The sequence below is a fragment of the Bombina bombina genome, chromosome 2 (genome assembly GCF_027579735.1).
Source record: "Bombina bombina isolate aBomBom1 chromosome 2, aBomBom1.pri, whole genome shotgun sequence".
Lineage (NCBI taxonomy): Eukaryota > Metazoa > Chordata > Amphibia > Anura > Bombinatoridae > Bombina > Bombina bombina.
Window position 1 is genome coordinate 558,213,832 of NC_069500.1, and position 25,206 is coordinate 558,239,037.

Genomic DNA, 25,206 nt, shown 5'->3' on the forward strand with positions numbered 1-25,206 from the left:
ATATATATATGTACTCCAGCAGGCCAGCACTCACGAATCAAGGCAGCAACAACCCAGGGTGTTTCCAAAAAGGCAGATAGGCAAGAAGCAAATGGATACATACTGTACATACATACATTCAAATACATCTTTAGCAATGTATCTGTATGTATCTCTATCTTAAAGGGATAGTCTAGTCAAAATTAAACTTTAATGTTTCAGATTAAGCATGAAAATTAGAAAGTTTCTTAAAATTGGATGCTTTATCTGAAACATTGAAGCTTAATTTTGACTAGACAAGAAAGGTATCCTGAGCACTCAGAGAAGAAAAATAAAAAAACTTTTATTGTAAATAATGTAAAAACAGCATAGACATGCATGGGTCAAGGATAGAAGTCCTACTTTGACTAGCCTATCCCTTTAAAGTACTTTGGCAGCTTTTTTTTCTCTAACACCCGAGATCAGCCCTTATAACTTTTCTGTGCAATTGTTTTTTTTTAAATAATTTTTTATTAGACAGTGTTATTTTGAGTGTAAGTGTACTGTTTGTAATGTATTTTTGAAGTGTTTTGCAACACTTTTTAGTTTTGCAAAACAGTTAACCACAGCTCTGAGCAGTAAGAGTTGTAGCATAAATCGCAATCATAATATAATCGCAATTAAAACGGATAGCAAAAACACAATATCGCTTGTGCAAAAACGTTTGCAATTTTCTGGTGCAAGAAATAAATTGCTGAGTTTCTCTACAGTTGGCCCAAACTCAATCAGGAATCCTTTCTAAGATTCCTATAAGACAAAATCATAGCAAAGGCTTACATCAATGATGCAGTTTCTTGAGAATGAAAGAAGTAGCCTGTATTATCATTTGGGCAGAATGCAATCATTACAGGATTTCTGCTATTCACATCCCGTGAATGAACAATTGGGAAGTGGGCTTCCTCAGCTTCCAGTTCCATCACTCGGAAGAATGTTCTCTGAAACAGGAGGTATTCTACCAGATAGTGAGACATTGGGGCATGCTAGACATAGTTCTCATCGCATCCCACTTGAACAACAAGCTGCCCCGGTATTGTGCCAGGTTTCGAGATCCCCAAGCGGATCACATAGTAGTTCCTCGATTGTTCAGTCTGATTTATATCTTTCATTTGTGTTGCTATCCAGAGTGATAGCTAGGATCAAATTGGAACGTGTTTCATTCATTCTGATTGCTTCGGTGTGGCCTTGTAGGACTTTGTATGCATATCTGATTCAAATGTCATCCTGCCCATCTTGGCGACTTACTCTCAGTAAAGAACTTCTTTCTCAAGGTCCTCAATGAGCAAAGTTTGATGACAATCCTTTTCCATAGAGGGCTATCTAATTAGTTTATTAATACCCAGTGTTCGGCAAGAAAGCCTGTTAGATGTAGCATATGTTGCAACGCTTGTAAAGTTTTTCTATTCTGGTGTGTTGCTATGAGGTACCTACCCTGCTTGGTTGGCGTTCGTGTAGACATGTTTCTAGGTCTAGCAATTTGGCAGGTGTTATGTTTTGCTCTCATATTCTCTATCCGCGTTCAAGGGATTACCGTATTCCTGGTGGTTGGCATCCATAGTACACTATTTCTATGCACTTATATAAGTAACCGTGCACATAACAAACCTGCTGCTAGTCACGCCCCCTTATAAGTAGTGTCAGTCCACTTTTTCAGTGTTTGGACAAGTTTCCAGTAATCTACATTATCTCTGTACTCAGTCTGTTTGTTTGTGCTTTGTCCAGCCCTTACTGTGGATTTTTTAACGACCTTGCCTACAGTTACCATAACTTATTGGCTTAAGACCTTGAATTGCAAGGTGTACTTAGTTGCGGGGAAGACTCCCCCGAGTGTATTACTGCGCATTCAACTTAAGCAGTTGCCACTTCTTGGGCATTTAGAAATGGGGCTCCCATTGAACAAATTTGTAAAGTTGCTACTTGGTCTTTTTTACATACGTTTACAAAATTCTACAACTGCGTTTGCATATTCAGTGGCTGCTTTTGTCAGGAACGTTTTATGGGCCGCTATGCCTGTTTAGTAGCATACCTGCCTTAACTGTTATCTCACCCTATTTCATGGTGGTCCTATGGGGTATAAGATCCCACATGTGATGTCTTGTGGATTATCTCCATTTTACGAAAGAAAATGTGTGTTTACCTGATAAAATTTGAATAAACAAGGTTGAAAACCGTTGTTTTTTTTTTTTCTTAACTATAGGCAAAAGAGGACCTTTGGGTAAAGTTATATAAATTTGATGTGCATATAGAGGTTCCCATGAGCCTCTTCTAAAATAAAGATAGCAAGAGAACAAAGATAAATTGATAATAGGAGTAAATTATAAAGTTGATTAAAATTGCATGCTCTATCTGAATCACGAAAGAAAAAATTTGGGTTCAGTATCCCTTTAAAAGAACTGAGATTGAGGGGTTCAAATACTTACCCCCCTCATCTAGCTCCCTTAAACTGTCTGAATCAGCCTAACACTTCAAGGATTCTAGGTATATGTAACATCACCACTCATGGGTGTACAAATTCCTCTAGCAATGCCTCAGCCACCTCTTTGTGCCCTGGTAAGTACAGACAGGGTTGCAAAGAGCTCTATAAGCAGCCTTGCCACAAGATGACGGCACATTGTCATCCTGGCTAAAAGCATTGTGCGCATGATGATACCCAGTAATGGGCTTAAAGTGCATGCTCTATCGGATGCAGGAATGTTTAATTCTGATTTTCATGTCCGTTTACGTATATTGCCTTAAAGGGACAGTCTAGTTAAAAAAATAAACTTTCATGATTCAGATAGGTCATGTAATTTTAAACAACTTTCCAATTTACTTTTCTCATCAATTTTCTTTTGTTCTCTTAGTATTTTTAGTTAAAAGTTAAACCTAGGATAGCTCATATGCTAATTTTTTTAGCCCTTGAAGGCCGCCTCTTAACCGAGTGCATTTTGAAAACATTTTCACAACTAGAGGGCGTTAGTTCATGTGTGCCATATAGATAACATCGTGCGCATGCCCATGGAGTTACCTAGGAGTCAGCACTGATTGGCTAAAATGTAAGTCTGTGAAAATAACTGAGATAAGGGGGCAGTCTGCAGAGGCTTAGATACAATGTAATCACAGAGGTAAAATGTGTATTAATATAACTTTTTGGTTGTGCAAAATTTGGGAATGATTTAATAAAGGGATTATCTATTTTTTTAAACAATAAACATTTTAGTGTAGACTGTCCCTTTAATAAGACCTTATGGCCTTTCTAAGCAATTCTTAGATGGACCATGTGTATAGTTCAAGAGCTTATGACAATACTGAGGCAAAATGTTGCCTATAACTCTTTAAAATCTTGTTCAGGTTTGAAATCCAGTTTGTAAACCTTTACTGGCTTTATTTCTATATTAATAGCCAATTTACAAGCACAGAAAAAATATCCAGTATTTGTATGCCATAACATTTATCTCATAACCGAAAATATTAATGGCCAAGTGGAATGATAAATTTTATCTGTAATTTTATGAATGGTGTATTTTATTTTGTAGATCATCTCATCGTTGATTGTGCTGCTTAGAAAAGACAAGACCAACCCTAACAGCGATAAGAAGGAGTAAGTGTTGTAAAAAATATTTTTTACTATGAAAGGTACAGCAGATACATGAGATAACCACATTACTGTCCTGTTAGAAATATGTGTTTAATTATACATTTTTAATTAGTAAAATTATGAATGTTCTTACAGTGTTAATTTAAAATGTATAAATGAGAAAGTAGGCATGATTAGCTCCTTACTGTCTGGATAGTTTAACTTGCAGCTCCACAGCAAAAATATTGTCTATCATATATCTGCTTTTAATTTTTTGGCAGTACCAGGAGCTTTCATACTGTCTGGACTGCCTTAGTGCATACAATGGCTGTAGTCATAATGTTGTATGGCCTCTGTAGGAAGTGGTAACCACCTGGAAAACAGTGTCATGTTCTCAGGATTGGTTCCAAGAGGTATATTGGTGTGTTGGCCACAAACTGTGACTCCTACATGGGTCGGCATATTGGTGCAAATAAACAAACACCGTCATTGTTTCACCGAAGTATACCTTAAACTTTAGTATCTCTAATACCCATTTCCCTGTGTCTTATCTGCGATAAAGCCTTCCTTGCTAATCCACCACATAGTTATGCTTCTTCCACTGCTCTTCTCATGTCATGGGCTGCGCGGTCTTCTGAATGCAAATCCAACTTAAGGAGGAAAAGGCTGCAGTCTGTTTCATGATCAATAGTGGTTGTAGTTGGGGTTTGGTGTCAACTTAAGCTATATATGCGTAACCATTTTTTTTCCTGTGTCTGAGTTGCTGTTGTCTCTCATTTCTTATGTAATGTTATTTTTAAATAGGCTGGGGTGCTACCTTGCAAGAAAGGTAAGTGGTTAGTAGGAGAGTCTTCTATTCCTTTGAGTCTTTTGGAATTAAGGACCATTCATCTGGCTCTTCTAACTTTTCAAAAAGACTTGCTGGGGTAAGCCGTCAAGATCCTTTACAGCCATAGCTTACATGAATCATAAAGGGGATACAATAAGTGTTTTCCTTCTCCAGGAGGCAAAGCTTTTGTTTTCATGGGCTCAAGAAAACTTGGCTATCATCATTGCAGTTCATCTTCCAGGTTTTGTCAACCTCAAGCAGATTCTCTAAGCAGGCATTCTATTGTGTCTGAGGAATGGCAGTTAAATCCTGCAGGGTTTACAGGCTACATTCTAAGGCCTAGATTTAGAGTTCGGCGGTAAAAGGGCTGTTAACGCTCCGCGGGTTTTTTTCTGGCCGCACCATAAATTTAACTCTGGTATCGAGAGTTCAAACAAATGCTGCGTTAGGCTCCAAAAAAGGAGCGTAGAGCATTTTTACCGCAAATGCAACTCTCGATACCAGAGCTGCTTACGGACGCGGCCGGCATCAAAAACGTGCTCGTGCACGATTCTCCCATAGAAAACAATGGGGCTGTTTGAGCTGAAAAAAAACCTAACACCTGCAAAAAAGCAGCGTTCAGCTCCTAACGCAGCCCCATTGTTTCCTATGGGGAAACACTTCCTACGTCTGCACCTAACACTCTAACATGTACCCCGAGTCTAAACACCCCTACCCTTACACTTATTAACCCCTAATCTGCCGCCCACGCTATCGCTGACCCCTGCATTACACTTTTAACCCCTAATCTGCCGCTCCGTAAAACGCCGCCACCTACGTTATCCCTATGTACCCCTAATCTGCTGCCCTAACATCGCCGACCCCTATGTTATATTTATTAACCCCTAATCTGCCCCCCACAACGTCGCCGACACCTACCTACACTTATTAACCCCTAATCTGCCGAGCGGACCTGAGCGCTACTATAATAAAGTTATTAACCCCTAATCCGCCTCACTAACCCTATCATAAATAGTATTAACCCCTAATCTGCCCTCCCTAACATCGCCGACACCTAACTTCAATTATTAACCCCTAAACTTCCGATCGGAGCTCACCGCTATTCTAATAAATGGATTAACCCCTAAAGCTAAGTCTAACCCTAACACTAACACCCCCCTAAGTTAAATATAATTTTTATCTAACGAAATAAATTAACTCTTATTAAATAACTTATTCCTATTTAAAGCTAAATACTTACCTGTAAAATAAATCCTAATATAGCTACAATATAAATTATAATTATATTATAGCTATTTTAGGATTAATATTTATTTTACAGGCAACTTTGTAATTATTTTAACCAGGTACAATAGCTATTAAATAGTTAAGAACTATTTAATAGTTACCTAGTTAAAATAATAACAAATTTACCTGTAAAATAAATCCTAACCTAAGTTATAATTAAACCTAACACTACCCTATCAATAAAATAATTAAATAAACTACCTACAATTACCTACAATTAACCTAACACTACACTATCAATAAATTAATTAAACACAATTCCTACAAATAAATACAATTAAATAAACTAGCTAAAGTACAAAAAATAAAAAAGAACTAAGTTACAGAAAATAAAAAAATATTTACAAACATAAGAAAAATATTACAACAATTTTAAACTAATTACACCTACTCTAAGCCCCCTAATAAAATAACAAAGCCCCCCAAAATAAAAAATTCCCTACCCTATTCTAAATTAAAAAAGTTACAAGCTCTTTTACCTTACCAGCCCTGAACAGGGCCCTTTGCGGGGCATGCCCCAAGAATTTCAGCTCTTTTGCCTGTAAAAGAATAAATACAATACCCCCCCCCCAACATTACAACCCACCACCCACATACCCCTAATCTAACCCAAACCCCCCTTAAATAAACCTAACACTAAGCCCCTGAAGATCTTCCTACCTTGTCTTCACCATCCAGGTATCACCGATCCGTCCTGGCTCCAAGATCTTCATCCAACCCAAGCGGGGGTTGGCGATCCATAATCCGGTGCTCCAAAGTCTTCCTCCTATCCGGCAAGAAGAGGACATCCGGACCGGCAAACATCTTCTCCAAGCGGCATCTTCGATCTTCTTCCATCCGGTGCGGAGCGGGTCCATCTTGAAGCAGGCGACGCGGATCCATCCTCTTCTTCCGATGTCTCCCGACTAATGACGGTTCCTTTAAGGGACGTCATCCAAGATGGCGTCCCTCGAATTCCGATTGGCTGATAGGATTCTATCAGCCAATCGGAATTAAGGTAGGAATTTTCTGATTGGCTGATGGAATCAGCCAATCAGAATCAAGTTCAATCCGATTGGCTGATCCAATCAGCCAATCAGATTGAGCTCGCATTCTATTGGCTGTTCCGATCAGCCAATAGAATGCGAGCTCAATCTGATTGGCTGATTGGATCAGCCAATCGGATTGAACTTGATTCTGATTGGCTGATTCCATCAGCCAATCAGAAAATTCCTACCTTAATTCCGATTGGCTGATAGAATCCTATCAGCCAATCGGAATTCGAGGGACGCCATCTTGGATGACGTCCCTTAAAGGAACCGTCATTAGTCGGGAGACATCGGAAGAAGAGGATGGATCCGCGTCGCCTGCTTCAAGATGGACCCGCTCCGCACCGGATGGAAGAAGATCGAAGATGCCGCTTGGAGAAGATGTTTGCCGGTCCGGATGTCCTCTTCTTGCCGGATAGGAGGAAGACTTTGGAGCACCGGATTATGGATCGCCAACCCCCGCTTGGGTTGGATGAAGATCTTGGAGCCAGGACGGATCGGTGATACCTGGATGGTGAAGACAAGGTAGGAAGATCTTCAGGGGCTTAGTGTTAGGTTTATTTAAGGGGGGTTTGGGTTAGATTAGGGGTATGTGGGTGGTGGGTTGTAATGTTGGGGGGGGGGGTATTGTATTTATTCTTTTACAGGCAAAAGAGCTGAAATTCTTGGGGCATGCCCCGCAAAGGGCCCTGTTCAGGGCTGGTAAGGTAAAAGAGCTTGTAACTTTTTTAATTTAGAATAGGGTAGGGAATTTTTTATTTTGGGGGGCTTTGTTATTTTATTAGGGGGCTTAGAGTAGGTGTAATTAGTTTAAAATTGTTGTAATATTTTTCTTATGTTTGTAAATATTTTTTTATTTTCTGTAACTTAGTTCTTTTTTATTTTTTGTACTTTAGCTAGTTTATTTAATTGTATTTATTTGTAGGAATTGTGTTTAATTAATTTATTGATAGTGTAGTGTTAGGTTAATTGTAGGTAATTGTAGGTAGTTTATTTAATTATTTTATTGATAGGGTAGTGTTAGGTTTAATTATAACTTAGGTTAGGATTTATTTTACAGGTAAATTTGTTATTATTTTAACTAGGTAACTATTAAATAGTTCTTAACTATTTAATAGCTATTGTACCTGGTTAAAATAATTACAAAGTTGCCTGTAAAATAAATATTAATCCTAAAATAGCTATAATATAATTATAATTTATATTGTAGCTATATTAGGGTTTATTTTACAGGTAAGTATTTAGCTTTAAATAGGAATAAGTTATTTAATAAGAGTTAATTTATTTCGTTAGATAAAAATTATATTTAACTTAGGGGGGTGTTAGTGTTAGGGTTAGACTTAGCTTTAGGGGTTAATCCATTTATTAGAATAGCGGTGAGCTCCGATCGGAAGTTTAGGGGTTAATAATTGAAGGTAGGTGTCGGCGATGTTAGGGAGGGCAGATTAGGGGTTAATACTATTTATGATAGGGTTAGTGAGGCGGATTAGGGGTTAATAACTTTATTATAGTAGCGCTCAGGTCCGCTCGGCAGATTAGGGGTTAATAAGTGTAGGCAGGTGTCGGCGACGTTTAGGGGGGCAGATTAGGGGTTAATAAATATAATATAGGGGTCGGCGGTGTTAGGGGCAGCAGATTAGGGGTACATAGGGGTAACGTAGGTGGCGGCGATTTGCGGTCGGAAGATTAGGGGTTAATTATTGTAAGTAGCTGGCGGCGACGTTGTGGGGGGCAGGTTAGGGGTGAATAAATATAATACAGGGGTCGGCGGGGTTAGGGGCAGCAGATTAGGGGTACATAAATATAACGTAGGTGGCGGTCGGCAGATTAGGGGTTAAAAATTTTATTCGAGTGTCGGCGATGTGGGGGGACCTCGGTTTAGGGGTACATAGGTAGTTTATGGGTGTTAGTGTACTTTAGGGTACAGTAGTTAAGAGCTTTATGAACCGGCGTTAGCCAGAAAGCTCTTAACTCCTGCTATTTTCAGGCGGCTGGAATTTTGTCGTTAGAGCTCTAACGCTCACTGCAGAAACGACTCTAAATACCAGCGTTAGAAAGATCCCATTGAAAAGATAGGATACGCAAATGGCGTAGGGGGATCTGCGGTATGGAAAAGTCGCGGCTGAAAAGTGAGCGTTAGACCCTTTAATCACTGACTCCAAATACCAGCGGGCGCCCAAAACCAGCGTTAGGAGCCTCTAACGCTGGTTTTGACGGCTACCGCCGAACTCTAAATCTAGGCCTAAGTATGGGCCAGCCAGAAATAGACATTATGGCCTTTTCAAGTAAATATCAGCTGGATCCGTTTTTGAATCTTTATCCATCTGGAGATTTTCAGGCAGCAGATGTGTTATACCGACAATGGGATTTCATCCTGCCATATGTGTTTCCTCCCTTTTATCTCTTCTCAATGGTTCTTGAGAAAATTCCCAAAAGTAAGGCAAGAGTTATTGTAGTTCTCCCTTGGTGGCTTTGAAGACCTTGGTTTCTTCTTCTACTAATACTGGCTGTGGATCCTCCAAGAAATATTCCAGTTCTTCCGGATCTCTTTTATCAAGATCCTCAATCTCTTTCCCTCAGGATATGGATGCTGAATGATGCCAAATTCAGAGGTTAGGGCTTTTAGTAAGCCTTATAGATTTTATGCTCCGGGCCAGGAAGCCTTCTACTTCAACCTAGCATAAAGTTTGGAACACTTTTGGGCCTGGTGTAAAGATCATGGACCCTCTTTCTCCAACATAGGTGTGTCCGGTCCACGGCGTCATCCTTACTTGTGGGATATTCTCTTCCCCAACAGGAAATGGCAAAGAGCCCAGCAAAGCTGGTCACATGATCCCTCCTAGGCTCCGCCTTCCCCAGTCATTCTCTTTGCCGTTGCACAGGCAACATCTCCACGGAGATGGCTAAGAGTTTTTTGGTGTTTAAATGTAGTTTTTATTCTTCAATCAAGAGTTTGTTATTTTAAAATAGTGCTGGTATGTACTATTTACTCTGAAACAGAAAAGAGATGAAGATTTCTGTTTGTAAGAGGAAAATGATTTTAGCAACCGTTACTAAAATCGATGGCTGTTTCCACACAGGACTGTTGAGATGAATTAACTTCAGTTGGGGGAAACAGTGAGCAGACTTTTGCTGCTTGAGGTATGACACATTTCTAACAAGACTTGGTAATGCTGGAAGCTGTCATTTTCCCTATGGGATCCGGTAAGCCATTTTCTTAGTTTTAAATATAAGAATAAAGGGCTTCACAAGGGCTTTAAAGACTGGTAGACATTTTTCTGGGCTAAAACGATTACTTTATAAGCATATTTAATGGTTTATAACTTTGAAGAGTTATTTTAATCTTGGGAATTCTGTTAAAAAAACGGCAGGCACTGTATTGGACACCTTTTTCACTGGGGGCCTTTTCTAGTCATAGGCAGAGCCTCATTTTCGCGCCACTAATGCGCAGTTGTTTTTGGAAAGCATGGCATGCAGATGCATGTGTGAGGAGCTAGAACCACTGAAAAAGCTTATAGAAGGCATCATTTGGTATCGTATTCCCCTCTGGGCTTGGTTGGGTCTCAGCAAAGCAGATACCTGGGACTGTGTAGGGGTTAAATGTAAAAACGGCTCCGGTTCCGTTATTTTAAGGGTTAAAGCTTTCAAATTTGGTGTGCAATACTTTTAAGGCTTTAAGTTACTGTGGTGAAATTTTGGTGAATTTTGAACAATTCCTTCATACTTTTTCACATATTCAGTAATAAAGTGTGTTCAGTTTAAAATTTAAAGTGACAGTAACGGTTTTATTGTAAAACGTTTTTTGTGCTTTGTTGACAAGTTTAAGCCTGTTTAACATGTCTGAACCATCAGATAACGATGTTCTATATGTATGAAAGCCAAGGTTTCTCCCCATTTAAATATATGTGATAATTGTGTCATAGTGTCCAAACAAAGTAGGGACAATAATGCCATAGATAATGATATTGCCCATGATGATTCCTCAAATGAGGGGAGTAAGCATGGTACTGCATCATCCCCTTCTGTGTCTACACCAGTTTTGCCCACACAAGAGGCCCCTAGTACATCTAGTGCGCCAATACTTATTACCATGCAACAATTAACGGCTGTAATGGATAATTCTATTGCAAACATTTTATCCAAAATGCCTACTTATCAGAGAAAGCGCGATTGCTCTGTTTTAAACACTGAAGAGCAAGAGGACGCTGATGATAACTGTTCTGACATGCCCTCACACCAATCTGAAGGGGCCAGGAGGGAGGTTTTGTCTGAGGGAGAAATTTCAGATTCAGGGAAAATTTCTCAACAAGCTGAACCTGATGTTGTAACATTTAAATTTAAATTAGAACATCTCCACTACTTAAGGAGGTATTATCTACTCTGGATGATTGTGACAATTTGGTCATTCCAAAGAAATTATGTAAGATGGACAAGTTCCTAGAGGTTCCGGTGCTTTTCCTATACCCAAGCGGGTGGCGGACATAGTAAATAAGGAGTGGGAAATGCCCGGCATACCTTTTGTTCCTCCCCCTATATTTAAGAAATTATTTCCTATAGTCGACCCCAGAAAGGACTTATGGCAGACAGTCCCCAAGGTCGAGGGGGCGGTTTCTACTCTAAACAAACGCACTACTATTCCTATAGAAGATAGTTGTGTTTTCAAGATCCTATGGATAAAAAGTTAGAGGGTTTGCTTAAAAAGATGTTTGTTCAGCAAGGTTACCTTCTACAACCAATTTCATGCATTGTTCCTGTCACTACAGCTGCGTGTTTCTGGTTCGAAGAACTAGAAAAGTCGCTCAATAAAGAATCTTCGTATGAGGAGGTTATGGACAGAGTTCAAGCACTTAAATTGGCTAACTCTTTTATTTTAGATGCCGCTTTGCAATTAGCTAGATTAGCGGCGAATAATTCAGGGTTTGCTATCGTGGCGCGCAGAGCGCTTTGGCTAAAGTCTTGGTCAGCGGATGTGTCCTCCAAGACCAAATTGCTTAACATCCCTTTCAAGGGTAAAACACTGTTTGGCCCTGACTTGAAAGAGATTATTTCAGACATCACTGGGGGAAAGGGCCACGCCCTTCCTCAGGATAGGTCTTTTAAGGCTAAAAATAAGCCAAATTTTCGTCCCTTTCGCAGAAACGGACCAGCCTCAAATTCTACACCCTCTAAGTAAGAGGGTAATACTTCTCAAACCAAGCCAGCCTGGAGACCGATGCAAGGCTGGAACAAGGGTAAGCAGGCCAAGAAACCTGCCACTGCTACCAAAACAGCATGAAGTGTTGGCCCCCGATCCGGGACCGGATCTGGTGGGGGGCAGACTTTCTCTCTTTGCTCAGGCTTGGGCAAGAGATATTCAGGATCCTTGGGCGCTAGAAATAGTTTCTCAAGGTTATCTCCTGGAATTCAGGGAACTACCCCCAAGGGGAAGGTTCCACAGGTCTCAATTATCTTCGAACCAAATATAAAGACAGGCATTCTTACATTGTGTAGAAGATCTGTCAAGAATGGGAGTGATTCATCCTGTTCTATTAGGAGAACAAGGGATGGGGTTTTCCTCCAACCTGTTCATAGTTCCCAAAAAAGAGGGAACATTCAGACCAATTTTAGATCTCAAGATTCTAAACAAGTTTCTAAGGGTTTCATCGTTCAAAATGGAAACCATTCGAACGATCTTTCCTACCATCCAGGAAGGTCAATTCATGACCACGGTGGATTTAAAGGATGCGTACCTACATATTCCTATCCACAAGGAACATCTTCGGTTCCTAAGGTTCGCCTTTCTGGACAAGCATTACCAGTTTGTGGCACTTCCATTCGGATTAGCCACTGCTCCAAGGATTTTCACAAAGGTACTAGGGTCCCTTCTAGCGGTGCTAAGACCAAGGGGCATTGCAGTAGTACCTTACTTGGACGACATCCTGATTCAAGTGTCGTCTCTGTCAAAAGCAAGGGCTCATACGGACATTGTCCTAGCCTTTCTCAGATCTCACAGGTGGAAAGTGAACATAGAAAAAAGTTCTCTGTCCCCGTCAACAAGAGTTCCCTTCTTGGGAACAATAATAGTTTCCTTAGAAATGAAGATTTTTCTGACAGAGGCCAGAAAATCAAACTTCTAAGCTCTTGTCAGGTACTTCATTCTGTTCTTCTTCCTTCCATAGCGCAGTGCATGGAAGTAATAGGTTTGATGGTTGCGGCAATGGACATAGTTCCTTTTGTACGAATTCATCTAAGACCATTACAACTGTGCATGCTCAGACAGTGGAATGGGGATTATACAGACTTGTCTCCGACGATCCAAGTAGATCAAAGGACCAGAGATTCACTCCGTTGGTGGCTGACCCTGGACAACCTGTCACAGGGAATGAGCTTCCGCAGACCAGAGTGGGTCATTGTCACGACCGACGCCAGTCTGGTGGGCTGGGGCGCGGTCTGGGAACCCCTGAAAGCTCAGGGTCTATGGTCTCGGGAAGACTCTCTTCTCCCGATAAACATTCTGGAACTGAGAGTGATATTCAATGATCTCAAGTCTTGGCCTCGACTAGCAAAGGCCAAATTCATAAGGTGTCAATCAGACAACGTGACGACTGTTGCATATATCAACCATCAGGGGGGAACAAGGAGTTCCCTGGTGATGGAGGAGCATCCGGGGGAGTGGGAACTCCATCCGGAAATCTTTGCCCAAATAACTCAATTATGGGGCATTCCAGACATGGATCTGATGGCCTCTCGTCAGAACTTCAAGGTCCCTTGTTACGGGTCCAAATCCAGGGATCCCAAGGCGACTCTAGTGGATACAATAGTAGCACCTTGGATCTTCAACCTAGCTTATGTATTCCCACCGTTTCCTCTCATTCCCAGGCTGGTAGCCAGGATCAATCAGGAGAGGGCTTCGGTGATCTTGATAGTTCCTGCGTGGCCACGCAGGACTTGGTATGCAGACCTGGTGAATATGTCATCGGCTCCACCATGGAAGCTACCTTTGAGACAGGACCTTCTTGTTCAGGGTCCATTCGAACATCCGAATCTGGTTTCCCTCCAACTGACTGCTTGGAGATTGAACGCTTGATTCTATCAAAGCGTGGGTTTTCAGATTCTGTTATAGATACTCTAATTCAGGCTAGAAAGCCTGTAACTAGAAAATTTACCATAAAATATGGAAAAAATATATCTGTTGGTGTGAATCTAAAGGATTCCCATGGAACAAGATAAAAATTCCTAAGATTCTTTCCTTTCTACAAGAAGGTTTGGAGAAAGGATTATCTGCAAGTTCTCTGAAGGGACAGATCTCTGCTTTATCTGTTTTACTTCACAAAAGGCTGGCAGCTGTGCCAGACGTTTAAGCGTTTGTTCAGGCTCTGGTTAGAATCAAGCCTGTTTACAGACCTTTGACTCCTCCCTGGAGTCTTAATCTAGTTCTTTCAGTTCTTCAAGGGGTTCCGTTTGAACCTTTACATTCCATAGATATTAAGTTATTATCTTGGAAAGTTCTATTTTTGGTTGCTATTTCTTCTGCTAGAAGAGTTTCTGAATTATCTGCTTTGCAGTGTAATCCACCATATCTGGTTTTTCATTCAGATAAGGTTGTTTTGCGTACTAAGCCTGGTTTTCTTCCAAAAGTTGTTTCCAACAAGAATATTAACCAGGAAATAGTTGTTCCTTCTCTGTGTCCGAAACCAGTTTCAAAGAAGGAACGTTTATTACACAATTTAGATGTTGTTCGTGCTTTAAAGTTCTATTTTGAAGCAACAAAAGATTTTAGACAAACCTCATCTTTGTTTGTCGTTTACTCTGGTAAGAGGAGAGATCAAAAAGCTACTGCTACCTCTCTCTCTTTCTGGCTAAAAAGCATTATCCGATTGGCCTATGAGACTGCCGGACGACAGCCTCCTGACCGAATCACAGCTCACTCTACTAGGGCTGTGGCTTCCACATGGGCCTACAAGAACGAGGCTTCTGTTGATCAGATATGTAAGGCAGCGACTTGGTATTCTCTGCACACTTTTGCCAAATTCTAGAAATTTGATACTTATGCTTCTTCGGAGGCTATTTTTGGGAGAAAGGTTTTGCAAGCCGTGGTGCCTTCCGTTTAGGTGACCTGATTTGCTCCCTCCCATCATCCGTGTCCTAAAGCTTTGGTATTGGTTCCCACAAGTAAGGATGACGCCGTGGACCGGACACACCTATGTTGGAGAAAACAGAATTTATGCTTACCTGATAAATTACTTTCCCCAACGGTGTGTCCGGTCCACGGCCCGCCCTGGTTTTTTAATCAGGTCTGATGAATTATTTTCTCTAACTACAGTCACCACGGTATCATATGATTTCTCCTATGCATATTCCTCCTTTACGTCGGTCGAATGACTGGGGAAGGCGGAGCCTAGGAGGGATCATGTGACCAGCTTTGCTGGGCTCTTTGCCATTTCCTGTTGGGGAAGAGAATATCCCACAAGTAAGGATGACGCCGTGGACCGGACACACCGTTGGAGAAAGTAATTTATCAGGTAAGCATAAATTCTGTTTTTGATTAAGTGTCTGCATCTACCATTTTGGAGTTTCTGTTTCATGGATACCAAAAAGTTCTGAGTTTGTCAACCTTGAAAGTTCAAATTTCAGCCATCTTTGCAATTAGTGGAGTTAAATGGGCCATGGAGGATTCTGTTGGACAGTTTTTTAAAAACTATTCTGCTTGTCAAATCTCAGTTTTATCTGCTTTGATGTGGACCCCTTTTGAATCATTACAGTCTGTTAATTTGTGTTACCTTACTTTGAAACCTTTTTTTCTTCTTGCTGTCAAACTGGCCAGACAAGTTTCTGAACTTCAAGCTTTCTCAGCATATTCGCCTTATACAGTTTTTCACCAAGACAAGTTAGTCCTTCGTACAGTACCAGAGTTTCTTCCTAAAGTGGTGTCAGCCTTTCACATGAATTAAGATATTGTCCTTCCCACCTTCCGTACAGACAGAAAGCTTTTTAAGGGTTTATACCTTCATACACTTTGTGGTGAGATGTCTTTGTATTTACTTGTAAAGAACTAAGGACTTTCATAAAACATATAATTTGTTGGTTAATTCCCTTTGGAAAAAGGTAAGACTGTGCTCCAGTGAAGCAAACTATTGCTGTTTGGATTAATTGTATAATCACAGCTTACAATCTTAAATAAGTTGCTGTTCCTGTTAGCTTTAATGCTCACTTAAATAGGGCAGTATCCACATCTTGGGCATTGCAGGCTAACGCCTCTGTTTCTGAGATTTGTCAAGCTGCAGTCTGGGAAAATCTGCAGACATTTGTGACATTCTTCAGCCATCTTATGCTAAATTTTGAAGAAATGTTTTGTCCTTGTTTACTAATAAATATTGTACACTTTTGGCAGCATATATTATGTAGTTCTTTATTTTTTTCCCACCCATTATTTACTGTTTTTTGATCTCTCCAAGGCAATGCGGATCCAATTAAGGAGCCTAATTATACATGGATCCCTATTGACCCTCCCCCACTTTATAACATTTGATTCATCCTTTGTCTATACCTTTGTCTTGGACATCAAACTAGTAATAGGGGGGGGGGGGTTGTTGAGGGTTCACTTATATTTATGTCTATGTGTGTGGGGCCTTTCTGTCTCCCCCTTGTTTTCTTTCATCAGATCCAATTAGTCATCACATGTGGGTATTTACCTCCTGACCACTAGGAGGAGACAAAAGGTATCCCAACACACCAGAACTTTAAATCCCTCCCACCTCTTATGATACTCAGTCATTTTCTTTTGTTTCCTTATTGAGGAGTGAAGTAAAAGTGAAGTTGTCTAAACACAAATTGAGTTCTCTCTCCTCTTAGAGTAAATCTATGTTTGGGCATCGACTTGTTGCTATGATTGCTACAGTCACTGGGGGTAAGGGAGCTTTTCTGTCCCAAAATAAAAAAATCTAACGGCAAGCCTAGATCTGCAGGTTTTTTTTTCCTTTCAACAGTCTAAGGCTGAGAAAGCTTTTTCCTCTGCCCAGAATTCTAGCTACTCCATATCTTCCTGGAAGTCCAGCCCATCTTAGTCAAAAAGATATACAGACCAAGAAGTCTACCCCAGCCTCCAAGACTATTCACACTTTCTTTCTTTTATTACAAGACGGTCTGTTTATGTCCACCATATGCCTACATATCCCTATTCACAGGGATCATGTCAAGTTCCTGAGATTTGCTTTTCTAGGCAAGCATTATCAGTTTGTGGCCCTACCTTTCAGTCTAGCTACAGCTCCAAGAGTGTTCACAAAGGTGCTGGGAGACCTGTTGACTGTAGTTCAAGCTCAAGGAATCTCTAGTTCCTTATTTGAAAGACCTTCTGGTTCAGGGCCTCTCTTTTCATCTGGCTGTGTCTCACACTCAGATGGTACTTCAGTTGCTTCAGAGTCAGGGCAAGTAAATCTTCCAAAAAGCTATTTAACTCCTCTTTCCGTGTGGGTTCATAATCGATTCAGTCACAGATTAGCGCTGACAGAAGATGCAACAGGATTGTGTTCTTCTGCAGCTGAATGCTCCAACTTCCAGTGCTCAGTGCATAGAAGTTGTGGGTCTCATAATGGATGCCTCAGATGCAGTTCCATTTTCTAGCATTCCTCTTCAGTCCCTCCAGTTGCAGATGCTGCATCAATAGCTCACAGGAGAAGACAGTCTCTAACATGGTGGCAGATTCACCTTGGTTCAGGGAGCCTCCTTTCTTCAGTCAGTGTGGGTAGTAATTTCCACAGATGCAGCATGTTAGGTTTGTGGTGCAGTGTGAGGGTCTCTGAGAGTGCAGAGAGTGTGGTCTCCTCAAGAGGTGAGGTTGCCCATAAATATTGTGGAACTTAGTGCAGTCTTCAGAGCTCACCAGTGTTGGCCCAACCTCAGACAATAAACTTTTCTGCGGTTCCAGTCAGACAATGTCACAATGGCCTATGCCAATCATAAGGGAGGAACTTACAGTTCCTTAGCGATGAGGGAAATGTCCCGCATCATCAGCTTGGCAGAAAGCCATCATTGCATGATTTCTGACATCAACATTTCTGGTGTGAACAATTGGGAGGCAGACTTTCACAGTCTTCAGTCTATTCACCCAGGGGCATGGTCTCTGAATGATCTCGACCAGATTGTGAAACATTGTGGTTTGCTCAAGATAGATCTCATGGCCTCTCACTTGAATCACAAACTGCTTCAGTCTTGAGACCCTCTGGCAAGTCTGATAGATGCCCTATTGGTTCCCTGGTCATTAAACCTGATTGACATCTTTTTGCCGTTTGTGCTGCTTTCCAGAGTGATAGCAAGAGTCAAGCAGGAACAAGCCTCAGCAATTCTGATTGCTTTGCCGTGGCCTTGCAGGATTTGGTTTACAGATCTGGTTCAGATGTCGTTGTGTCCACTGTGGAGACTTCCATTAAGATGGGATCCTCTTTCCCAAGGCCCTTTCTTGAATCAAGATCTCAAAACCCTGAATTTGATGACATAGCGATTGAACGCTTAAAGGAATATGAAACCCCAAAATTTTCTTTTTGTGATTCAGATAGACAATACCATTTAAAAAAAGTTTCCAATTTACTTTTATTATCAAATTTGCTTTGTTCCCAATATATTCTGTATTGAATATCTACCTAGGTAGGCATCTGGAGCACTACATTGACAGGAAGTAGTGCCGCTATCTAGTGCTCTTGCAAATGGATAACATTCTTCCAAAACTGATGCCATATAGTGCACCAGAAATGGGCTGACTCCTAAGTATACATCACTGCTTTATTTATTTATTTAAAAGTACATACTCTATCTGAACCATGAAATAAAAATGTTGTGTTTCATATCCCTTTAATTATTTTTAGAGAGGTTTTTCTGGCAAGGTTATTCATATCCTGATTCCAGTTTAGAAACCTGTTACCCAAAGTATTTATTATAAAGAAAACCTTTTTTTGCATGGGGTTCTAGAAAAGGTTATTTCTGGAATTCTTTCTGAATTCTTAGAGGTCTTATATAGTTCCTATAGGAGGATCTGAATAAGGGATTGTCAGCTAGTTCTTTAAAATGTCTATTTGTCTATTTCTGTTTTTGTTTCATAAGAAAATTGCTGAAATTCCAGATTTTTAGGGCTTTGTTCAGGCTCTGATCAGAATTAAACCAGCTTTTCCCCAATTTCTCCTCTTTGGATTCTTAATCTGGTTTTGAGGGTTCTTCAAACTCCTCTTTTTGAGTGGATGTATGGTTTAGACCTTCAGCTTTTATCCTGGAAGATTATTTTTATTTTAGTTATTTATTCGGCTAGAACAGTTTCTGTGCTTTCAGCTTTGTTCTGCAAACCTAATTTTTTTACTTTTTTTCATCAGGATAAGCCTTCACACTAGCTACTTATTTTTCCTTCCATATGACAGGGAGAGTCCACGACTTCATTCCTTACTGTTGGGAAATACAACACCTGGCCACACGGAGGAGTCAAAGGCACCGCAGCCAAAAGGCTTAAATATCCCTCCCACTTCCCCTATACCCCCAGTTATTCTCTGCCTTCCGTCACTATAGGGTGTTGCACAGCTCATAATAGCTTAGCACCTTTTTCATAGCAGGGGAAGTCCTGTCCTACACACCACGTGACTAGGTACAATCTTTTCAATTTCCTATGATCCTGCTGTGGACATCACTCCTAAGGAACGTTTTCCCTGTTAGCTGTCTGGGTCTAGGAGGTGGTGAGTGCCCGAGCCATTAGAATTATAAAGGTGCCGTTTTTTGAATAAAAGTGTTTTATTTTTGTCTGTCCTTTTGTGGTTATATCTTAGCTATGGAGGACTCTGATACTGCATTAGAAGGTTCCGCTCCTTCTGTATTGATTAATAATTCCTGTTTATATTGTGAGGAGGCCGTGGTTTGCCCGCCTGCTCAATTTTGTTCCATTTGCCTATGCACTGTTCTAAAGTCTAAGAAGGGAGACAAGCCTGCTAATACTCATAGCGCTATTAGCCCCTCTGAGCCATCTACCGCTCAGGAATATGTGTCCCAAAAGATTACTACCCTTTCTACACTTCCCGCTCCACATGCAGTTCTCCGCGGCTCAACTAATCCTCCATCTCGAGGGGGCTTTTTTCCTGCGGACTTTACAGCGCAGTTACAATCAGCGGTGTCTGCGGCCCTGAGTGCCTTACCTCCCTCTAGCAAACGTAAGAGAAAGGTTAAACATAGTTCTCCTGACCTAGAGTCATCTAAATATTTGTCAGATTTAGCTACCATGTCCCAGCTATCCGAGGATGAGTTAACCTCTGTAGCTTCAGAGGGTGAACTTTCTGAGTCGGATATTTCAGTTTCTAAACCTTCTTCAGTGGAGGAACCCTCCTTTAGATTTAAAATTGAGCATCTGCGGGTTTTATTAAAGTAGGTTCTGTCTACGCTAGAGGTTCCAGAGGCTACACTCACTGAGGAACCTAAGATCCCTAAGTTAGACTGGGTTTTTGAAGACAGGAAGGTCCCTCTGACTTTTCTTGTGCCAGTTAAGATGGCCAACATTATTAGTAACCAATAGGAAAGAATAGGAACTTCTTTTTCCTCCTCATCTGCTTTAAAAAAATGATTCTCGGTCCCTGACTCAATTGGATTTGTGGGGCTCCATCCCTAAGGTGGATGCTGCTATTCCTACGCTGGCTAAGCATACTACTATTCCCCTGGAGGATAGTTCTTCTTTTAGAGATCCTATAGATAAGAAAATGTAAACTTTTCTGAGGAAGATGTTTCAACATATGGGTTTTTATTTCAACCAGCGGCATCTGTAGCCGCGGTTGCTGGAGCAGCTACCTACTGGTGCGACACTCTGTCTGAGCTCAATGAGGTGGAAACGCCCCTCGAGGATATTCAGGAGAGAATTAAGGCTCTAAAAATTGCTAACTCCATCTGTGATGTGAATATGCAGATTATTCGCCTAATTCCAAAGGCTTCTGGCTTTGCGGTCCTAGCCCGCCGGGCTCTCTGGTTGAACTCTTGGTCTGCGGATATGACTTCTAAATCCAGACTTCTTTCTCTTCCTTTGAAGGGGAAGTTTTTATTTGGTCCAGGGCTGGACTCCATTATTTCTACGGTTACCGGATGGAAAGGGTGCCTTCCTACGGCAGGATAAGAAAACTAGGCCTAAGGGATGGCAATCGTCTAATTTTCGTTCTGACAAATCATAACGACAGCAATCCTCATCCAAGTCCCAGCAGCCCAAGAGTACTTGGAAGCCGGCTTAGTCCTGGAATAAGTCCAAACAGACTAAGAAGCCCACTGAGAACAAATCGTCATGAAGGGGCGGCCCCCGATTCAGGATCGTATTGAGTAGGGGGCAGACAGTCTCTTTTTTTCAGACGCTTGGTTCCAGGATGTACAGGATCCCTCGGTCCTGGAGGTTGTATCTCAGGGATACAGGATAGGATTCCAATCTCTTCCGCCCAGGGGCAGATTTCTACTCTCCAGACTCTCTACAAGACCAGAAAAGAGGGCTGCATTTTAGGTTATGTACGGGATCTCCCTCTCTAGGAGTAATTGTCCCGGTACCTACAGCAGAAAGAGGTTTAGGGTTTTATTCAAACCTTTTCGTGGTTCTAAAAGACAGAACTTTTCATCCAATTCTGGACTTAAAGTGCCTAAACAAGTTTCTGAGTGTTCCCTCTTTCAAGATGGAGACAATACGGTCAATCCTTCCTCTAGTTCAGAAAGGACAGTTTATGACCACCATGGACCTGAAGGATGCGCATACCTTCACGTTCCGATACACAGGGAGCATTTTCAGTTCTTGATGTTTGCCTTTCTGGACCAGCACTTACCATTCATAGCTCTTCCATTTGGCCTAGCTACTGCTCCAAGGATATTTACGAAGGTTCTGGGGACTCTTCTAGCAGTTGCCAGAACATGAGGTATTGCAGTAGCGCCTTACCTGGACGATATCTTGGTACAGGCACCATCTTTTCATCTAGCGGAAGAACACTCTGAGTCACTTTTCAATCTTCTTTGATCACATAGAATAAAGATAAACTTGGAAAATAGTTATCTTACTCCAAGTACAAGGGTGAATTTCCTGGGGATACATACAAAAAGAGAGGGGTTAGAGTACTGGCACTAGTTTAGTGTGTGCAGGAATATATGAAACTAGTAAATGTTCCGGTGCTTACCCACCTATATATTACAATTAAAGAGAAAAGAGGTAAGGGAACCTCAATTAAAGCAGGTGGTTTAAGCTAGCACTCATTCCTGTCAAACGTAATTAAAATTAAAAAGCAAACTTTAATAAGTAATTTTAAAATACCGGCCTAAATACCCAGTGTACCAAACGTTTTAAACTAAGTCACAATTGTCCCCCTGTTTCCTGGCCGATAGCAGCTCCCTCGGCTTCAGGTGACAGGGACAATGGACTAATAAGTTAAAAGCAACAATCACCAATGTGCAACTAAATGCACAAAAAAAGATAAGCAGCAAACTAGTTTCGGCTGTACTATCAGCCTTTCTCAATGCTATGGACAAACCGAGGCCCGGGTGCCACCCATTTAAATAGCACTAAGCTCAAACTTTTAACCAATCAGCGTTTCATGTAAGGATACTCCTACTAATGATCCAATCCCTGTTTGTTGCGGGATTGTGACGTACACCAGCAATAGCCCAAACATTTATTCATGTGTATATATGTTTCAATAGTGCAGTCTCATATACTAAAAGTAGTTCCATCTGATTTTGCGCTTCCCATGTTATCTGTCATTATTTTAAAATACATATATATATGTGCATGTTTACATATGGTTGTAATCGCTTGTGATACCAAAAGCATATGCTACTTGCACAAGCGATTACAACTATATGTAAACATGCACATATATATGTATTTTAAAATAATGACAGATAACATGGGAAGCGCAAAATCAGATGGAACTACTTTTAGTATATGAGACTGCACTATTCAAACATATATACACATGAATAAATGTTTGGGCTATTGCTGGTGTACGTCACAATCCCGCAACAAACAGGGATTGGATCATTAGTAGGAGTATCCTTACATGAAACGCTGATTGGTTAAAAGTTTGAGCTTAGTGCTATTTAAAGGGGTGGCACCCGGGCCTTGGTTTGTCCATAGCATTGAGAAAGGCTGATAGTACAGTCAAAACTAGTTTGCTGCTTATCTTTTTTTGTGCATTTAGTTGCACATTGGTGATTGTTGCTTTTAACTTATTAGTCCATTGTCCCTGTCACCTGAAGCCGAGGGAGCTGCTATCGGCCAGGAAACAGGGGGACAATTGTGACTTAGTTTAAAACGTTTGGTACACTGGGTATTTAGGCCGGTATTTTAAAATTACTTATTAAAGTTTGCTTTTTAATTTTAATTACGTTTGACAGGAATGAGTGCTAGCTTAAACCACCTGCTTTAATTGAGGTTCCTTTACTTCTTTTCTCTTTAATTGTAATATATAGGTGGGTAAGCACAGGAACATTTACTAGTTCCATATATTCCTGCACACACTAAACTAGTGCCAGTACTCTAACCCCTCTCTTTTTGTATGTATCTTTAATCTTAGGAATAGTATTAAACTATCCCAAATTCTAACAGAGTCACTAGAAGCACAGTTTGCATACATTATGGCCTCCTTTGATTTGAGTGTGTAAATGCAGAAATGGTCTGAGGACATTTGTAAATTAACATCAGATCTTAAAAATAAAAACACCCAAGATGGGGAAATTGTGGGGGAATGGTTACAGCCACTTAGATATTTAAAGAAAACTAGGAAGAAACAGATTAGAGGGCAATGGAATCTGGGAATGTATGACTTTTACCAAAAGAATAATGTCATACCCAGGGGCCTACGTTTAAAAATGTTTCCATCCTTTTATAATCTCAAACCTGAGTTTATGTCTAAATGGGAACAAGCACTCACTGAGCATGAAACTGATAAACTAAACACAGTAACACAAGAGATTAATAAATTAAGTGAAGAACTAAAGCTCTATGAAACTTTGGAAGATTTCCAGAAATCTTATAACAAAATCAAAAAATGAAGTGGAAAGATTTGCCAAGTATGTGTCTGATAAAAAAGAAAAAAAGATTTATAGGGATCTTAACGATTATGCTCAGGGACAAGTATATAATTGGAAAAAAAGTGTTAATCAACTTTCTGACTCTGAGTGCACCGATATAGAATATGATTCAACAGATGCAGATACATCAGAGATTGATACACAACCTAGATCTATACTTGTCTCTACAAATAATCATAATAAGAAAAAAACCAATCCACATATTAACTTGAGAACTACCCCTTTAGACGTAGAACCAGAAGAGGCAGAGGGCATACAACCTCGAACCAGACGTCAGGTCAGGTTCAACCAGAAACCACAAGTACACAAAACCCAATCCCACAACAAAAAGAAGTAAGCACAGATAATGACGATGTTAAATGAAATATTATTAATCTATCTGACAGTGTGAGAAACAGATCATTTATCTCTATATTTAAAAAACAATTGGTTTATGTTTTGGATGTATGTAAATACAGGGAGTGCAGAATTATTAGGCAAATGAGTATTTTGACCACATCATCCTCTTTATGCATGTTGTCTTACTCCAAGCTGTATAGGCTCGAAAGCCTACTACCAATTAAGCATATTAGGTGATGTGCATCTCTGTAATGAGAAGGGGTGTGGTCTAATGACATCAACACCCTATATCAGGTGTGCATAATTATTAGGCAACTTCCTTTCCTTTGGCAAAATGGGTCAAAAGAAGGACTTGACAGGCTCAGAAAAGTCAAAAATAGTGAGATATATTGCAGAGGGATGCAGCACTCTTAAAATTGCAAAGCTTCTGAAGCGTGATCATCGAACAATCAAGCGTTTCATTCAAAATAGTCAACAGGGTCGCAAGAAGCGTGTGGAAAAACCAAGGCGCAATATAACTGCCCATGATCTGAGAAAAGTCAAGCGTGCAGCTGCCAAGATGCCACTTGCCACCAGTTTGGCCATATTTCAGAGCTGCAACATCACTGGAGTGCTCAAAAGCACAAGGTGTGCAATACTCAGAGAGATGGCCAAGGTAAGAAAGGCTGAAAGACGACCACCACTGAACAAGACACACAAGCTGAAACGTCAAGACTGGGCCAAGAAATATCTCAAGACTGATTTTTCTAAGGTTTTATGGACTGATGAAATGAGAGTGAGTCTTGATGGGCCAGATGGATGGGCCCGTGGCTGGATTGGTAAAGGGCAAAGAGCTCCATTCCGACTCAGACGCCAGCAAGGTGGAGGTGGAGTACTGGTTTGGGCTGGTATCATCAAAGATGAGCTTGTGGGGCCTTTTCGGGTTGAGGATGGAGTCAAGCTCAACTCCCAGTCCTACTGCCAGTTTCTGGAAGACACCTTCTTCAAGCAGTGGTACAGGAAGAAGTCTGCATCCTTCAAGAAAAACATGATTTTCATGCAGGACAATGCTCCATCACACACGTCCAAGTACTCCACAGCGTGGCTGGCAAGAAAGGATATAAAAG

General features: G+C 40.8%; 1 protein-coding gene across 2 annotated transcripts in view; it reads left to right on the top strand.

Moving 5' to 3' along the window:
• The window catches only part of FANCC (FA complementation group C), a 1,120,322-nt gene that overhangs the window by 549,332 nt on the left and 545,784 nt on the right, over positions 1-25,206 (top strand). For both annotated transcript variants that reach the window (XM_053702420.1, XM_053702421.1), the window contains exon 6: positions 3,531-3,595. In XM_053702420.1, coding sequence (XP_053558395.1) covers positions 3,531-3,595 — 65 coding nt within the window. The remainder of the gene's footprint in view (positions 1-3,530; positions 3,596-25,206) is intronic.